The sequence below is a fragment of the Aulonocara stuartgranti genome, assembly GCF_965226115.1.
Source record: "Aulonocara stuartgranti genome assembly, chromosome: 4".
Classification (NCBI taxonomy): domain Eukaryota; kingdom Metazoa; phylum Chordata; class Actinopteri; order Cichliformes; family Cichlidae; genus Aulonocara; species Aulonocara stuartgranti.
This window is the reverse complement of record NC_138942.1, coordinates 33,687,915-33,707,478: the sequence shown is the minus strand read 5'-3', so window position 1 is coordinate 33,707,478 and position 19,564 is coordinate 33,687,915. Positions and strand designations below refer to the sequence as shown.

Genomic DNA, 19,564 nt, shown 5'->3' with positions numbered 1-19,564 from the left:
GAGAGGAACTGAAGAGTGGTAGAAATAGAAGGAAAAGGTTCACACTGAATCATACAGTCACATCTCATATTTCCTAACGACATTAGGCAGTGACACTAGGATGCTCCATTACATCCCTAGAACTCTTTCTAAGGCTCTAGTCACTATGCTAGTCAATTCTAGCTTGATTGTGTTTGTAATAACCTGATAAATACTGAACAGTTAAAATAGTTTTGGGCCACAAATTGTCTCCAGGAATGTCATCTTTTGGAAAATATAGCAAACAACACAATTTAGATGGGTACACAAGCCCTCTCAAGGTCTAGTAAATGGACCAGTTAGAATTTCTATTGCTAGTTCCCAAACTACTGCTTATCACCAAGCAAACTTTAAACGTATGGATTGACGTATGGATTTCTAGTGTGGTTCCCCAGCTGCACCAAGGCCGATCAGCAAGCACTCCAGCGGGTGGTGAAAGAAGCTGGCAGAATTATTGGAACAAGTCTGCCAGAGATCAGTAATATCTTCCCCACTCGCTGTCTGAGGAGGGTGCACAGTATCCTGCGGGACCAACATCACCCTGCGCGCCACCTTTTCCATCTGCTGCCCTCAGGGAGAAGGTACAGGTCTATACAGGCCAGAACATCCAGACTGGCCAACAGCCTGTATCCACAGGCTGTGAGTCTCCTGAACTCTCTGCCCCCCTCTCACGGACAATAACCATATCCAACTTCTTAATAGCAATGAACTGGTCTGCATTGGTGCATCATATCTTTATTCTCTTCCCCCTCCTGCCCCCCCCTCTTTCTTAAATAGATAACTATCATATCTGATATCATATCTCACAGTACAATAATATTGAATGGGTTGCATTGTTGTATTTTGTCATGTTTCTCAGGTCTTTGTCTGAATTTCTACGAACATTATTGCTAAGGATTGTCTTATTGCATTGGAGTCACACTGGGTTAAATATGTACACTTGGGTTTTAAGGGGTATTTATTATTTTCTTCTTTTTTTTGGGTTGTATGGAAGCCCCAAACGCAATTTCATTGTTCTTGACAATGACAATAAATAAATAAATACTAAAATAAATACTAAACCATCAGTCAACTCGTCTGTCACACTACAGCTCACACACAAAACTTTTTCAATATGTCGCCTTGCTTCTCTACCTGCATTGACATCTCGATGAGCACGAGGAGTTTCTTAATACCTATCCAGACCCGCTTTCCTTTGAGTTGATGTGCGATGCTGGCCCGCTCTTTGTCTGTGAAGCTTCCCAGTAGCTGCAAAGACAATAAAGCCAATTCAAGCAGCACTTAAAGTCTCTGGTATAAGTTATGGAAAAACATGCTTTTATTTCAGCTTTAGCAGCTAGGCTTTTATTTTCAGTTAAATAGGTTTTTCACCACAAGATTTCTTGTTTTTGTATGCGCATGCATTTATCCTTTTGGGAATGGGGTGGTTATGTATAATTCAGCACCTTCACCTCTGAGTGCTAGTTTAAGTGCACAATTATGATTATTTTTATCTTTAAGCAATAAAACATGCATGCTGACCTATTCTAAAATGAACGTGATTTTTTTCTGTTGTCTGTACTGTATGTTGTGGCCATTTGTGCGTCTGAAACGATGGGGCCATCTTACCTCTAAGGCATCGATTAGCTGGTCCCCAGTAGAGATGTTGGGGATATGGATGGTGGTGCTAAAAGCATCTAACATCTCCATCTCCTGTAGGACGTCCTTCCTGCTGGTGGTGCCGATGATGAGCAGCTTCCGGCCCTGCAGGAGGTTTAAATTACTTGTTTCTGTAGGTTGTTGATTACAACATAAATTACGGCAAATTATCCAGTTATTTTCTGTGCTTATGAATGATTAATTTCTTCATTAAAGGTCTTACAAGCCCTGTGTGGACTTTATTTTTACAAAAGGTTTTTCTTGTTATTAGTAAATTTACTACCATATCTCATGTCACAAAACTTTTCAGAAAAACAAACACAGTTATGTCCATCAGTACCTACAGAGAGCAGGGCGATATGACCAAAAATATTTATCACAATATATATTTGAAAATTTGCGATAACGATATAACTGACGATATAATTGATGCGAGACAAAATTCAACTCCACAACTTTACTAGCGCAAAAAAACATCCATTTATTTTCACTTAAACAAGCAGCTGTTTTTTAAGCATTAAAGCTATATAACAATTTAACAGTGCAAATGTAAATTCCTTGCTGAAAGTTTAACCAAAAGGCATTTCCAGTAGAAATGGGCTGACATATCCTGAGTATAACCATGTATAATATCTACTGAAGTTAAAAAGAGGTGCTTTGCTACATTAAACTGCAGTGTGCCAAATAAAAAAGTCAAATACGTATTTCTCGGACCATAAGGTGCACGGGATTATAAGGCACATTAAGCGAAACAAAGCAGTCAGATAAATCAAACTTTATTCAACTCATTCTTCTTGCTTCCTCCACTTCCGTACCATTAATTCATTAATGCTGTATTCTATCACAGCTGCTCTATTCCTTCAGTAACTCTACAAACGTCACTGCTGTTTAGTTTCCTGTCTTCATTTATGTTGGAAATGATAGCAGAGCTGTACGTTTGAATTTTTTCAGAAATCTCTTAGTCAGAACATGCTATATCATGTTTAGGTAACTAGCAAAACTAGCGCGCTAAGTTCCGCTAGCTTCCTGCTAACTTCTAACTCCGTTAAATGTAATAAATTCTGTTTTCATGGATGCCTGGCTGTTAAACTTCATAGTCGCACCTGGTAAAGCAGCAATGCTGATCGTTTTATTAAAGATGAAAGAATTTAGATAGTTTTTAACTCTCAGTGATGCTGTGTGTTCGTTTGACTTTGGGGCCTGAAGGGAACGGAGTTTAGGACCCAGATTACTCCCAGATTTACGAGCACCTTAGTTCGACAAATATGACAATAACGACGGCCGCTTGCATGTTCTACAAAAAATGTGCTTTGTTTTGTATCTGACAAACACCAAACCAGTTCCACATCACTGATCTTGCACCATTTTTACAAACCAAATTCTGGTTCATCCGTTTCACTCAACAATCGGCGCGTTTTACTCATATTCTATATTCTATATTTATCTGTTCTTTGCTAAGCTGTAACCTAGCTTAGCTTAGCACAAAGCCTATTAATGGGGGAAATTAGCTAGCACTTCTATTGAAAACTAATCAAATCCACATGCCAGTACTTCTCTTGCTAACTGGCAAACAATGAATTTTAGAAGGATAAGTGGCATAAAGTGGTGTAACCTACCTACTGGACAGCGACGGACTCATTTTTACTGCCCGTTTTTGAGTATTTATGCTAAACTAAGAAAATTAGCTAGCTAGCTGAAGATACAGATGAACTTTTCTACCTGTATGCACGAAACTAACTAATTTCGCTGACATTGGATTTGCTTTATATTTTTCTTATTATCACCAGAATATCATAGAAAGACCAGAACTACGTATAAGGAAACATACATGTTGGTGCCACAAAGACTATAGACAATAGAGATAATGTCACTCCATTCTTTATAAAACTAGAGATATCATTATTGTAGTATTGCAATAAATAAATATTGCGACATTTGATTCACAGCTTATTTCTTTGCTAGAACAAGTGGACAAGAATCACAAGTAAGTGTAGTTTTGTTTGTTCTATTATTTTCAAACTAATAATAGTAATAATGCACATTTGGTGCTTTAGTGAAATAGTTTGGGGGGTTTTCTGGGGGGTTTTGGCTTGCATCTCCTTACACTAAAGCTGCTGAAAAAAATGGGCTTGTTGAAATCTCAGGGGGTTTTAAGTTATCCACAGAAGGATACGGTAGCTAATCCATCACAGAGCTAAAACATATAGACATACATATAGAACATATATTTGTTCACAACATTAAAGTGTGTATACAGTTTTCAGATGAACTCTGACCTTGGGTGGAGCTTTCTTGAGTAGCACCAGCAGAGCTTGAAGGACCAGATTTGAGAAACGTGGACCGATGGGCACATAGTCCAGCAAACGCTCAATGTCATCCACCACAACACAGCTCAGCTGAGACTTATAAGCATCATCAAAGACCTGAAACAAAGAGAGGAAGAGTGAAGACAGAAAGGCATTAATGCATGAGAAACGACAAGAAAACCTACAATTTTAAATGTAAACATCTGATTATTTAATGAACTGGTGTAAAGTCAAAAAGACACTGCTGCATTTACCTTTTTGATTGCCTGGCACTTGGAGATCTCTGAGTGTCCAATCATCTTGTCTGGAGAGCAAATCTTAATGAAGGGGAACTGTGAGTCCTCTGCAATCTTAGCTGCCAGGGCTGTCTTTCCACTGTGGGGTGGGCCTGTTGGAATGCAAAGGGGAAGGTACAGTTTGCTACTGATGGATGGACATTTTTCTATTAATACTCCTCGCAGGGGTACTAGCTGGACGTGTTTCTGACTAATTACCCTCCAGTAAAACAGCAACAAGTGGTGTGCGATCACTGTTCTTGGTCTGCTGTACCAGCAGCTCTCCATCATCCAGAACATGAGTGACTGGGTCGCCCCATTTTATGATGCCATTCATGATGTAGCTGGAGTAGTCCTCCTGGTTGGTACCAAATGCCTTAGAAAATTTAAAGAAGAAGTATTAGGAACGTTGTTTTGCCTTTTTCATATCACTGGATTGAACTGTATTCATAACATAAGCTCATGACATCATCTCTGAAAACAGCAGAGACATACTGGTTTGATGTCATTGTTGAGGGATCCCATGAAGTCATCTCTGGTGACCTGCAGCTTCTCTGCCCTTTCCATGTCCACCTCAACTGTAGAGGTAGCCTGGAGATGAAATCATCACATTTAAATTATGACAAATTAATGGGGCAATATCAATTCAATCCCCTGTCACTACTAATCTGAAATATCTACAAAAAACAAAAGTCAGTAAGTTTCAGATGAGCATAAAATCGACTAAGGAAAGCAGAGGAGCTAGTGTACAGCTGTCGATTTACTGGTTGATCTATGCTCCTACCCTCATCTATGGCCTTGAGCTGTGGGTAGTAGACGAAAGAATGAGGTCACTGAAATTAACCTCCACTGAAGTGTGTCTGGGCTCTCCCTTAGAGACAGTAATATATATGCATTGGGTGATATAAACAATGCATTGATGCCCTAAAGCAGGGATGTCGAACTCCAGGCCTTGAGGGCCGGTGTCCTGGAGGTTTTAGATGTGTCCTTGATCCAACACAGCTGATTTAAATGGCTAAATTACCTCTTCAACATGTCTTGAAGTTCTCCAGAGGCCTGGTAATGCACTAATCATTTGATTCAGGTGTGTCGACCCAGGGTGATATCTAAAACCTGCAGGACACCGGCCCTCGAGGCCTGGAGTTCAACACCCCTGCCCTGAAGTGCATCAGTTGCTGTGGTTTGCAGTAAACTGCATTTCTTGAACAGAGATGCGCAGCAGCAAATCAGTAATTAAAATGAACTAATGAGAAAGAAAATCATAACTACCTAAATTGGCAGAAAGCATATTTGTGCCATCCACTAACTTGGAGGAGGCAGGGTTTATGACCTATACTGCTGCCAGGCACCAAAACTGACGTGACATCTTTGCTTCAGTTTTGGGGAGATGCTGTTGTCCATGGTTTTTACAGCCACTGATATTTAAATCTGATATCTGATCTGTGTTTTAGACGAAAACTATTCACGTGGATGGTGTTTCTGCTTCGTCATTACACTGACACAGCGCTATGTATGCTTTGTGTATTAGGAAGTGCCTTGTGACCTTGATGTGCCGGTTCATGGCGGTTGACTGCGCAGCCCTGACCAGACCCTCCAGCTCTGCACCGCTGTAGTTCTTAGTTTCTGCTGCCAGTTCCTTGACGTTGACGTCGGAAGCGAGAAGGTTGAAGCTTCGCATCTTGTTGGTGTGGATGTTTAGGATCTGGACGCGTCCCTTTTCATCAGGAAGACCTAGAGATTAGAATGAGGGTTAAAAAAAAAGAGTAGGAAAGTTCATTAGCATACAGGCTTCTATTCAAAAACATTCGAGCTGAGCTTCCAACTAGCACTAGCCGTAGACAGTATAAAAGATGGATATAGCTTCTGGGTATTAAAATGGAAGCCAACATTCAAATCCCTTAAATGTGTATTATTTGCTCCCACCAGGGAGCAATGTCGGAGGTTACAAGAAGAACTGCAAGTCTTTGGGAGAACAACCTTCCTACTGAGTTCATGGTCTCAGTCACTCATACTGAATTAAAAATTAAGTTGGTTTTATAAGTCTTGGTCATACTCTTGTTACATCCAAGATGGCAACAGTAACAATACTCATTTCGTTGCTTGAGAAAGGGTCATCAAAAACTAGTGGGTGAAAGCACAGTAGCTACTGTCTCTGGGCACTAGCTTGCTTTATGTGCTAATATTAACTAGCTAACAGAAATGCTTTAGCTACTGATTAGAGACACTTTAATGAAGCTTATGCCCCAAACTTCATATTTTTTACGGAGCTGACTGAATTACATGGGTGCTACTGAGTACCACTTCACACTAAATCCATTGGTATCAAATTTTAGCAGCAGAGAGAGTTTGTATTTTGCATTAGACCCTGTGCACGAGAAAATGCTAACTTCCTGTTTTAAGACCGGATGTAGGGTTGTACATTTTCGGTAGCTTTATTTTGCAGTCAATCGCTACTGCGAAGGTGGACTCCAAAATCATGTCCAAAATACGAAAACGGAAAGATTACGTTAAGTTACAAAGAGCAGAGGGTGGGAACACTCACCATTGCTGTGTCATAAAAAAATCGAATGATCAATTTTGATGTTTGAAGAGCGTAGCTCGATTGTTTGTTTACATCAGCGGTCTCCAACCTTTTTTGCGCCACAGACCGGTTTATGCCCGACAATATTTTCACGGGCCGGCCTTTAACGTGTCACGGATAAATACAACAAAATAAAACTAGTACTGGTACCGAAAAAAAGAAGATTTATTCATAACACACATGAAAAGACCCAGGAAAACCAAGTTAACGATAAAAACGATAACAAAATAACGCTGAAAACCGATAAAAACCCTGAAAACCAAACATTTCACACCTGAGCCTCAACTCTCGCGGCCCGGTACCAAACGACTCACGGACCGGTACCGGTCCGAGGCCCGGGGGTTGGGGACCGCTGGTTTACATCACTCAACACAAGCAGAACTGCATTACTGCATGCAGAAGACACATCGTCCACATTCAGGAGCACATCTCTGTATAGTGACAGTTCTTATGATTTAATCAGGCAAATGTCCAGCATTCAAACTACAGGTGAACAATAGTCAAAGCCATATGTTTCCCCGTTATATCGATATCAGTACACACCTACACAGCATGTCAACAAACTGGACATGCTAAAGGAAGGTAGAAGTTATCGTTTTTTTTTTTTTTTACCATACCACACAGGTGTGTGTGTGTATATATATATATATATATATATGGTGCATTGAGGTGCAATTAAGCTTAAACTGTCATTATTATTTATAGAAAAACAAATATACTGTAGGTTTATTTCTCAAATAAATGTTTGGAACTGAAAACAGGTTTTGATCTTTGGTTTCATTCTGTAATAGACTCTTTTTTTTTTTAACGAAGGTTTGAACTTTGAAAGAGTTTAAACAAGAGAGAAAAGTGTGAAACTGTTCATGCATGTCTAAGAAAAGTGTATAAAGTGTGTAGTGATGGGTTTTAGTCTTAAAACATCTAAAATAATTGTAAAAAATAAAGCTGGCTACTTCGCAGATTTCACCTGTCGCTGGTTATTTTTAGAACATAACACCTGCGATAAACGAGGGAACTCTATATATAAAATACCAAGAAATTTCAATCCTTTCTCTCTTTTGCTCTGAGGCGCGAGGGAAAAATATCGACAAGTCGATGAACATCATCTATAGATATATTCTGTAAATGCTGAAGACATCTTGAGAAATGTAAATCGCCGCTTGATTCGTCCATTTGGTTGACTTTTTTTGGAAAACCCCACCGTAAACAAGCTGCGAATACCACACCGGAAACGAAGCGCCCTACAGGAGTTTCCCCACCGGAAGTAGCATATGGTAAGGCGCACATAGTCTATTGCTCAATAAAAAAAAAGAAAAAAATTAGCAGCACATCTGAGTACATCTGAGTTAAAGGGAGAAAGAAAGGAAGACCATGTGACATCACTCCAGGGCAAGCTGAAAGCAGTCTCACGTGTGGTTACACTTTTCAAAACCCAGTGTGTAGTGCAAAATACGAAAGCTGACCATGGCAACACATCTAATCTGTGGAAACACTGAGTTCACCGAAGGACCTGCTGCTAACTGTAGTATGTCTGATGCTAACTAGATTTATAAAGAGGGGTGTAGTAGGATCAGGGCCATGAGCTATAGACAGGAGAAACAGGGACTACTTTTTCTGGATAAAGTTGTTCCATTTGGCATGCACACTGTGTTCTGTGGATTGTTCAGAGTAACAAAGACGCTGTTTTTTGGAAGAGGAACTGCGGTTGGATTTTCAAAATGTTATTCAATTAAATGGAAAAAAAAAGGGTATGTTAACGTGGCATGCCTCTACATACCATCAGGAGAAAGCCAGGACAGTACGTTTATTTAAAGAAGAAACATTTTTTCCAACACTGATTTTCCTGACACAATATGTACTTTGTACTGTGACGTCTTATAGGCCGAGTATAATAAAATGTGTTTGTGTCATTCAGAAGCTTAAAGGTGGTTGCCTTATTTTCCATTTACCTCAATGATTGGATAAGCCCGGGTTTACAGTAATACCACTACTGCAGCCTCAAAACTACAAACTCTGAAATAATCCACGTGTAATCCAGTTTATATGCCAGAAAAATATCATCATGGTTCTGCTGTGGAAATGATGCTATTTGGATTTAGCTGACATTTTAATGGTTTGGATTAATGGTGCCCCACCTTATAGCAAGCCATTCAAACGAGCACACTGCATCACATTTTATTCCACGTGTGCCTGAGACTTGTACCCAAATGAGGATCAAGTATTTAGAGAGAAAATGCAATCTCACCGATTTCCATTTTCACCTCAAACCTGCCGGGTCTCATCAGGGCGTCATCTATCAAGTCAGGCCTGTTGGTCATACCTGGAGAGAAGGAGCGAAGGCAAGATAACTGTGAACCCAGAAGAATTCATGCTGTTAAAGATGCTACACTGCATTAACTAAATTTATTGTTTAATATGGATAAAATGGTTTTCCCAGCTTTCATGGAAATAAAAAAATGATTGTTGTTGACTCATATAGGCCTCTTATGTGTTCGAACGTAAGGGACTCCTGCTCTCCAACCATTACATATACAGCTAGCGATGACAAACAATGGGTTCAGTCATTTCCTCTGATGCTACTTACCAATGACCAAGATGTTGTTAAGCTGCTCCACGCCGTCAATCTTGGACAGAAGCTGGTTGACAACAGTGTCGTGCACGCCTGTGCTGCTGGCGCCCGTTCCTCTCTGCTTGCAGATGGCGTCCAGCTCGTCAAAGATAATGATGTGAAGGCCACTGTTAGCGCCCAGCTGAAAGTCCGAATAACTTTGTAAGTTGTGTATTTATTTTTAGCTTAATACAAGTACAGAAAAAAACACCAAGTATTACTTACCCTCTTCTGTTCCTCCTCAGCCTCGGCGAACAGTTTGCGGATGTTAGCCTCAGACTCTCCCACGTACTTGTTCAGGATCTCTGGGCCGTTGACGACCTTCGGCTCGCGGGCGTTGAGCATCTTGCCAATCTGCCTGGCCATCAGCGTTTTGCCACATCCTGGTGGTCCAAACAGCATGATGCCCTTCACGTGCTTGCAGCCTGGAAGAAGGAAAGTTGACGGCATGATGAATGTTAAAGGGACAGAGGCAGAGAGGAAAAAGCAAAGAAGAAGAATCAGAAAGAAGAAAAGGCAGATGTAAAATAAAAGAAAAAGATGGGGCAGGAAAGACAATGGGAATGACACTGAAGATGTCAGATGATGCCAGACATGCTATGAAGTTGTCCAATGTGTTCAGTGCCACAGGGAGGAGACTAGATTCATAAAATGGGCTGTAAAATCAATATAAATGCTTATTTTCTGTGTGTATCATGAATAAAATAAAGGGTATGGTACAGGTACTGTGGCTTTGTTCTTTCACTCTGTTATTGCAGTATATATTATTTTTTATTAGCATGGGGAATACACACAGTACATACAACATGCTGAGGTTTTCCCAGCAATGTTTGATCCATAACAAGTCACAAGCTGCTTATGTTGCATTTTTTAGGTCTTGCAAAAACAATAGAAACAGATACATTTTGTCATCATCAGCCCATTAAGGTATGGGAAACAGAGGTTAAGATGCAAGAAATACTCCAAGAAAGACAATCACTCTAGCTTAGTACAAATGAGAGAATGGTTCCTCACCCATCTGCTCCACAATGTCAGGGGGAAAGACTCGGGAGGCAAAGGCTCTGCGGAAAATGTCTGAGAATTCCTTGTCCAGACCACCAATTCCCATCTTTTCAAAGTTCCAGTCTGGGTTGATGATTGTCTGTCGTGCCTCCTTGGTCTTTGCCTTGCCTGTTAAAACATAAAGGGGAACGATTCTCAGATATAAGGAAAAGTCAGTGAGGAAAAAAAGCATTGAAGCTTTTCTTGTGGGCAGAGGTGCTGCATAGAAAATGCTTTTTTCTGAGAATGTGTTCTTGCTGCCATCTTGTGGAGCACTTGTATTTATACCGACATGAATTGTTAGTACAGCTTGAATTTGCCTGTTTGCAAAGCTTTTTTTTTGTTCATGCTTGCTATGAGCAAACTACAAGACAGAACGTACCGACTAGTGTGAGGGATGAATTCTCAGCCTTCTCAAAAATCACCTGGCTGTTGCCGACCATCAGACCGACGTCGATCTGTCAGAGATCAGAGTTAGGGTCAATACTTCTCGAGTCACATGACTTGGACTCGAGTCAGACTCGAGTCATTAATTTTATGACTTTAGACTTGACTTGAAAAAATGTTCTAAGACTTGTGACTTGACTTGGACTTTTACACCAATGACCTGGGACTTGAATTGGACTTGAACCGGTTTACTTGAAAAGACTTGATATTTCACCCCAAATATAAAATTTAACATGCATATTATATAGAGATTGAAAATGTGACGTCATTCAGGGGTAAAACCGCAAAGGATTCTGTGAACTCGTGGCAAGCGGTACTAGCGCACGCAGGCTTTCAATTGAACTCAGTCACACAGCGATAAAAAGAAACACAAAAATGTCAAGAAGCTGTTGTATTATTAACTGCAATAGCCGGTCGCATGACAGCCACGGGAAGCCGACGGGTAAAGATATCGTTTTTATCGGATTACGTCGTTGAAGAGAAATTGTTCATGTTTCCGAAGTAACAAAGAGGCGACGGATGGCCTGGATTGCAGCCATTCAAAGACCAAATATAACGTCCCAGAACACTCCAGCTCACAGGTTAGTCTGCTCCAAGCATTTCCACAAAGGTCAGTCTGCTGTTGTAGTTAATGCGTCATTTTTCTTAACATAATTGGTGATATAGGTTACAAGCACGTCTGGCGCTGAACAGAAATTGTCGCGCTATGCTCCTTTATTTATTGAGCATAAATAGTGAATTGTCCTGACACAATATTGCGTTTCGCTTCTGTTATTATGGTACATTGACAAAAACATATACTTTTATTCACAGGATAAAACTGGTTTTTTGTATCACTAATTGTCCAGTGCGATTACAGCATACAGTATTGTTGTCACTGCTACATTTCTGTGATGCTACCAGAAATTATTTCCACTACTAATTAATTACCGTTGAGCTCAAAGGTCCTATTAATAAACGGTTAACGAATGTGTATTTATGACGACGATTTGTGAGACTGGTAAACTTATGATAGGTACGATGGTCTTTCGTTCTACACGGTGCATTTCAAGGTCCTGCACCCATCCGGCGGTAAACTGTACCTGGGCTTGTTGCAGTGACCTGAAGTTACTAAACTTCATGATCGTATGCGCTCACTCCAAGAACCGTATGATTATAAATATGCATATAAATATGCTACGATGAGATAGCTGACTTCATCTAACTAGCAAATGTTTTCCAGGCTACGTTGGTGATGCAGTTTTTTTTAATATGTATGATATTTTTGTCATGCGATTTTAAAGCCGGTCCTACAACCGCATCCAAGAATAACATGCAGCTTATCTCAGAACTGTCGGTGAAAATTATTCTTGGAGCTAGGTTTAATTGAGCTGCATTCTAAAGAGGTGCAATTTCACAATTTGTGTATATTTTCTAAGTTCCCTATTTTGTCATGTGTTGAGAAAAACACAGATTTAAAAATTACATGGTCTAATATTTACATTTAGCATAACTGCAACATTATTTTTTCGTTTTTTTTTTTTTTTTAAAGACTCGAAAGGACTTGAAATTCAAAGTTTCAGACTTGTGACTTGACTCGGACTTTTACGCCAGTGACTTGAGACTCGACTCTGACTTGCCTGACATTACTTGAGACTTGACTTGAGACTTGAGGATAAAGACTGCTGCAGACCACGCCCACCCACACACATTAACCAGGTAAAATACATATTTAGGCAGAATTTTGCAAATATCTATTTTTCATTTTTTAGCAGCATAGTGCTTTTTTTCCAATTAGTTTTTAAAAGTCAGGTCAAGGCTCCAAAAGCACAAAGGTGATATAACAGTTTTTGTTTGCTGGATCATTTTAGTTCAGCATCTTTCCTTTTGTTATATTTCTTTAAGAGTTCAAAATGTGTTCATTACATAAATAAAACGTAATTTTCTCTGTAGCACTTCATGGATTTCATAAGCAACACACCTTAGTTGTTCACACAAAGCATAAAAGTAAAAAAACAATATGTACAGTGTTATCTTCATTTTAGATGTCAGAAAGTATTTGCGGCTCCCAGTGTTTTCTTTTGCGTGGAAACCGGCTCCAAATGGCTCTTTGGGTGTTAAAGGTTGCTGACCCCTGGTCTAACCATGAGGTAAATTCATGTATCTGCTTTGTGTATACCAGCACAAGCGTTAGCTAACAGGCTTAGCTTAGCGACCATAGCCTATTAGTAACATAGGACAACGTTAACAGTTCAGATCATAGGGAACTTTATTAGTTTCATTTTTGAACTTGCTAGGAATTCTGTGGTTGTTGTACAGGTTCCCACAAACCTGCCCCAGTGATTACATATAGTACACGTAGTACATATAGTACATGTAGTTTTACCTTCGGGCACTATCAAAACAACTTTGTTCTAGAATTGCTTTTGTTTTTAAAAGATGTACTTTCCAAAAACACATGTAGTAAATGTGCTAAAGGTAGAAGCCATACAGCAGCTCTCTTGTGTCATCAGCAACTTCTTGCATGCACTGGTGCATTCTTTTGGAGTCACTGTGGTAACATTTATTACAATATATCTTCATATCTAATTGTTTCCTGTCAGAGTCAGATCTTTAGCTTTGACTCTCCAGCACCTGTAGCTACACTTTATCTCAAACACATGGAGACGTTATATAGAATCAGCTGGATTCATGCATGTTTTACTTTGCCTCCCTCCCTTTATTCCCAACCAGTCATGACAGATGGCTGCTGCTCTTTGACCCTGGTTCTGCTGAAGGTTTCTTCCAGTTAAAATCGAGTTTTTCCTTTCCACGTTAACCAAGTGCTTGCTCAAAGGGGGTCATCTGATTGTTAGGGTTGCTTCTGTATTACTGTAGGGTCTTTACCTTGTGGTAAAAAACCCACCTTGACATAACAGCTGTTATGATTTGGTAATATATAACTAAAACTGGATTGAATATAAACGTCATGTATATTCACTCAGAGTCTTATGACATCAAAAAACATCCCATTACAAAAACCCTGTTGGTGACAAAGGTCGGGAATGACCATGTCTCATTTTTTTTCTTTTTTTTGCATTTCCAAATAACAACAGTGGAAGCTCATTTTCCTCCTCAGTCACCTGGTCTATGAGCAGAGCTACTATGGCAGCTGTAAGTTCCAATTTGGGAATAATCACAGGTTTGAGTTTATTAATTGCTTAACTCTTCAAGGATCTTTGTGTCCCATCCAAGCCTCATTCATGTTAGTTTTTGTGGGATTAGCTTTAATGTGGATGACAATGAATAATAAATGGAGCTCACATCAAAAGTGAACTCTCCTGGCGAGAGTTTTGTCTCTTAAATTGAATTTAAATTGAAACAGGTTTGTTTCAGTATAACATTGTATGGCTGGAGATCTTTCAACAGGTCTGGCATCCCCATTAAAGTCCAGATACTTGTTCTTCTTTATTATCGTCTCTTTAGGTACTGAAAGGTTAATGGTTCTGCTTTTACTGTGCAAGGTGTTTAACTTGAAATCATTGTTACCACACAGTGTTAGTTGTGTGCAAGTTTCAGTTCCTCCCCTTCATCCTCTACTTATTTAGGAAGATGCCCAGTTAAAAATGATTTAATGCTTTTCTATTTATTCAATCCACACTGTCTTGTGCACATTACAGGGAAAAGGTCTGCACACTATAAACAGGACAGGATATGACACCAGAGCTGCAGCATCTTCTACTTTTCTAACACACAGTTGTGATCGCCACAAGAATCTGAGAAGAATCTGGGTGAGTTGTATGGCTTTGCAATATACTTCAGTCACTATCTTGGGGCAATAGGTGCAGCTGTGGGGCAGTAGGTGCAGCTGTGGGGCAGTAGGTGCAGTGGGTCAGAGTGTTGTTGGGGAAGAAAGTCGACCCAATATTGCCCCAGTGTGTCACGAGTGTGAACAGGTGAATGTGACTTGTAGTTTAAGACATTTTCAAACCAAAAAGTCTAGAAAAAAAAGTAAAAGAATTTAAATGCACTACATTTAATTCAATAACTGCTGTTCTGCAGAAACACTTTAATTTTAAAGCTTTGTTTAGCGCTTTGTTTTCTCTCAGTGAGATCCTCTTTCATTTCATGGAGGGTTTGGAATATCATGCAAATCTTTATGTCCCTAAATAGCCACTCCTGCTGTTACAGTTTCCAGCTCAAGTTGTTACTTCTTAGCTTTTAGAACAGCTTTTTCAGAACGTTTTGGTGTAAGCCTGGCAGCTTGTGACAGTTATTCAACCTTTGACTTGTTTTGCAGTAGTAATGCAAGACCAGGAAGATTGTGATGGCCTCAGTGAACACAGTGAATCATCACTCTTTATATGTGAAATACAGCTTTGAGGTGTAACATTCTCTCTAATGTGTTTACAAAGGAAACTCAACAATTCATTTAGACACCTTATCCATAAATTCTCGCAGCGCTGTCACTGCGGGGTTTGACTACAGCTTGACGAGATGAAGTCCCCCATCTTTCTTGGAAATAAAGTTAAAAGGGATTTTTTTTGCATAATTTGCAAACAACACCGATTTTTGATTAAAACAACAAACTTTGCACTTCTTCATGCTTTCAGTCTCTGCACAATTCAGTTTGTCTATTCTATTTGTCTAACTATATTTGTGCACACTGTATTAAGATAAAAGTATGTAAAAAAATCATCATTCCAAAAACATAACCTCCTTTGTAGAGGAGGAGGTAATATTATGAGTAGGGCTTCATTTCTCAAATGCAAATCAATTTCAAGCTTCCTCCCTGGAGTTTAATTATGAAAGCGTAATGCGTTAGTCCAGCACAAACAACAAAGTCCCGCAGGTGCCAGGACTGACTCACATCCAGACTCCCGTCCCCACTAAACGAGCCCTAACCGCAGGCACTTCCAGTAACAACCAGGCTGTTACTGCTCAGTTCCAGTTTTTTACCAATGAGCGATTTCCAAGCTGTATAACTCAGAGCCTCTACATCAAAACCCTGATTTACTTTACTTTCCCTGGGATAATTTGGCTGATCTTGTTATTGTGACTCAGTACCTTTTGCGGTTTCTTTCCAGACGCTGGTTCTCCTTTGAGGATGCTGGCATCCATGGCCTCAATATCCTTTACCACCAAGCCAAACAGCTTGTCACAGAAACTAAACACTAGCTGAAAGACAGGAAAGCAGATGATGGTACATCAAAAGTCAAATGTTATGCCTCTGAATATCGATGTGTGTGTGAGTCTGACACTTTGAGGCATGGAACTAAAAACCTGCTGGGTGACAGAGAAGGCCTGGTTGTTGAACTGCTGGATGAACTCGGCGGCCATCTTGTCTGAGTCGTAGGGAGAGGAGTCAGTACTCTTCTTCTGCAGGAAGTCGATTTCGATTGTCATGGCGCCAATGCACTGCTTGGACTTGTCAAAATTGTAGTTGGCCACTGATTGGACAAACAAGGCTACAATTACTATCATATTTAGGTTAATGAGTCAAAATCTGCTTTGGATTTTTATAACAAACCTTAAAAAAAACCCAATGAATCTAAAAGTAAAAGCTGTCACTGGTAACACATCAGATGTATGTAACACATGAGGATATAAATGAACAACTAATAATAAACCATTACAGAAGAGATTCTAATGGATTTTTTAAATAGGAACAATTTGCAGTATTTGACATTATTAATAGTTTGCAAAGCCCCATCCTAAAGGTAAACTGTCCAATTTTAACTGTAGCAATTAAGCTACATGCTTAGGCATTAAAGCCCAAGTGGCCTGCACAAGAAATTAAAGCAAAGATTTAAAAATGTATTCGTCTTATACTTCTCAAATATGGGAAAAAAGCACAAGAAGTTAATGAAAGTTTTTCATTTATTTTTTCAACACGTGTCACAGTTCTTAACTGTTTATCTTTAACAAGCTAACAGGCCAATGCTACTATATAACTGCCTCAGTGATTTCTAGAACTACATAATAATAATAATAATAAATGCAAGAATATCTGTAACAATCTAATAGGACAACTGCTATTATGCTAACATTATTAGCTCTGGGAGCTCAAGGAGCTTTTAAAAAAAGGACGTTTAACATCACATGCTTCTAATTTCAGCATAAAATACATCTTAAGGAACTGCAGTGCAGACACCACCCTGTCCTGCACTTTATTGTGTGCCTGAGATTACTTACATTACCCGAGAAAAGTCTGCAAAACCAACGTAGTTCATTTGAAAATGCAATATGTAATCTTCGTGCCTAACATATTATATTTGAATAAAATGGAGTTTTACATTAATGACTCGCTGTCTTGAAAAGTCAGTATTTATCACAGAAAGTAAACTGTCTTAATTTACGAGTGCATCTATATGCAGCAGCTGAAAGCTTGAAAACAGTAACTACAGAGGTTTTGAGTTGGTATTCTTAAACATCAAAATCAGCAATCAGAGAAGCGCATTTCATACCTTCCACCTCCTGACCTATGGAGAGACCAGCCCATTTCCTCTACAGGAGAGAAAAAACCAAGAAGAAAAGCCTGAGCATGTGGCTAACACGTACTTAACAAGTCTGTGAGTTTTTGCATGTGTGTACCTGTGGCAGGCTGAAGGCGATGCTTCCTGCAGCCACAGTGTGGTGGGTCTTGACTGTAAACACAAACTTGTGGTTGGGTGTGGTCTTCACACTCACATGTCTGTGGAGAGAGATTGGATTACAATTTTTATCTTACATTACATGTTTATAGTTATAGCTATAGTTTATAGTTATTGCTCAAGTTGAAGCTGAAGGTGTCTTTAAGGTTATTTAGATTTTTTGAGATAGCAACTCTGAGATAGCAAAAGAATGGAGCCCATGGCCTCCAAGCCTGGAGGATCCCAGCTCTGCCACCTCACATGAACTTGTTAACAGTCAGACATTAAACGGTGCTGTTAGGACTGTGGGCTGGTTGGAGCTTCTCTTTCTCTTGCAGCAGGTAGAACTGTGGGCAGAGCTGTATTTCCAGTGCTTGCTCCCGCACTCCTGTTTGTCATTCTCCTTTATCCCTACCGGATATTTAAGTAGTGGCTGTGGCAGCAGTTCTCTACAAGATCATTGTCTCCATTACAGGGATAACTTGGCCAACCTCAGTGTGACTTAATCCTTTTTATTCCCAGTTGATCTTCTTAATGGTTCTTGGACTTCTCACCTTCAAGTGAATTCTTTCTTCACCTGCCCTCTGGAAAAACTGAGGCACTGCAGGATATCTACTTACCTTGGAATCCTTTGGATCATACCTGTCTGCCCACTCTCCACCGCATTCCTTCAAACCTCAGCCTGTTCACCTTCAGTCAACCCTCTCCTGTGCCCTTGGTGCTCACTTATACAAGCAAGCCTCTATTACGATGACTATTGGCTGACACATTGCATCCCTTTACTCCGTCTATCACTAAGAGCAATCTGCCCTCTCAGTCTAAACCAGCCAAGCGCTTTTCTCTTGTGCATTGTAAATAAATAAAGGTTGCAGATGCTGAAATATGCAATTATTGTACAGTGGGATGCAAAAGTTTGGGCAACCTTGTTAATAGTCATTATTTTCCTGTATAAATCGTTGGTTGTTACAATAAAAAATGTCAGTTAAATATATCATATAGGAGACACACACAGTGATATTTGAGAAGTGAAATGAAGTTCATTGGATTTACAGAAAGTGTGCAATAATTGTTTAAACAAAATCAGGCAGCTGCATAAATTTGGGCACTGTTGTCATTTTATTGATTCCAAACCCTTTAGGACTGATTATTGGAACTCAAATTGGCTTGGTAACCTCAGTGTGTCATGGTCCTGGGCCATGTGGGCCCAGTATTCTCAGTTTTTGTGTGTTTTGTATTTTATTCCCTAGTTATGCCTTGGTTCCTAGGATTATTTAGTTAAAATGTTCCTTATTTGGTTACCTCCTGTGTGCCCCTGTGTATCTGTGAGCCCTCGTCTCTCCTTGTGTTTTATTCTGTTTTCCCCAGCCTGTTATGTCTGTGTTTTCCCCGCGCTCTCTCTCCTCCTGTCTGAACCTCTGTACTTCCTGTTTTACTTTGCCCGTTTCCCGTCAGTGTTGCGTTCACTCCTGCCGTGTCTTGTTATGACTATCAGTGTCACCTGTGTTCCCCGTGTGCTCCAACTTCCCTCGTTAACCCTCTGTGTATTTATGTCTGCGTCTCCCTCAGTTCTGTGTCGCGTTCTCCCTCATGGCCGTGTGTGTTCCTCAGCGAGCTTTGTATTTAGTTTCCCAGTTTAGTTTTGTATTTCCTACGTTCTGCCTCTCCAGCATTAAAGCTGTGATTTTTGAGTTCATCCCCGAGTCTGTGAGTTTTGCAATTTGGGTCCTCCTCCTGCCACACAGCGATCCATGACACAGTGACCCCTGACCTACATATACAGGTGAACAGAGTCAGTTGTAAGTTTCCCTCCTCTTTTAATTTTCTCTGAAGAGTAGCAACATGGGGGTCTCAAAACAACTCTCAAATGACCTGAAGACAAAGATTATTCACCATCATGGTTTAGGGGAAGGATATAGAAAGCCGTCTGTTTCCACAGTTAGGAACATATTGAGGAAAATGGGAGACCACAGGCTCAGTTCAAGTTAAGGCTGGAAGTGGCAGACCAAGAAAAATCTCGGATAGACTGAAGCGACGGTGAGAACAGTCAGAGTCAACCCACA

At 40.0% G+C, this 19,564-nt stretch overlaps 1 protein-coding gene across 3 annotated transcripts in view; it reads right to left on the bottom strand.

Moving 5' to 3' along the window:
• The window catches only part of LOC309704679 (vesicle-fusing ATPase), an 81,871-nt gene that overhangs the window by 7,417 nt on the left and 54,890 nt on the right, over window positions 1-19,564 (bottom strand). For all 3 annotated transcript variants that reach the window (XM_082530026.1, XM_082530027.1, XM_082530028.1), the window contains 16 exons: window positions 17,467-17,566; window positions 17,340-17,379; window positions 16,156-16,322; window positions 15,940-16,050; window positions 10,850-10,925; window positions 10,441-10,596; window positions 9,652-9,851; window positions 9,403-9,568; window positions 9,064-9,138; window positions 5,781-5,968; window positions 4,733-4,828; window positions 4,457-4,613; window positions 4,217-4,350; window positions 3,933-4,079; window positions 1,627-1,761; window positions 1,153-1,266 (listed from right to left, as the gene is read on the bottom strand). In XM_082530026.1, the coding sequence (XP_082386152.1) occupies window positions 1,153-1,266; window positions 1,627-1,761; window positions 3,933-4,079; window positions 4,217-4,350; window positions 4,457-4,613; window positions 4,733-4,828; window positions 5,781-5,968; window positions 9,064-9,138; window positions 9,403-9,568; window positions 9,652-9,851; window positions 10,441-10,596; window positions 10,850-10,925; window positions 15,940-16,050; window positions 16,156-16,322; window positions 17,340-17,379; window positions 17,467-17,566 (2,062 nt within the window). The remainder of the gene's footprint in view (window positions 1-1,152; window positions 1,267-1,626; window positions 1,762-3,932; window positions 4,080-4,216; window positions 4,351-4,456; window positions 4,614-4,732; window positions 4,829-5,780; window positions 5,969-9,063; window positions 9,139-9,402; window positions 9,569-9,651; window positions 9,852-10,440; window positions 10,597-10,849; window positions 10,926-15,939; window positions 16,051-16,155; window positions 16,323-17,339; window positions 17,380-17,466; window positions 17,567-19,564) is intronic.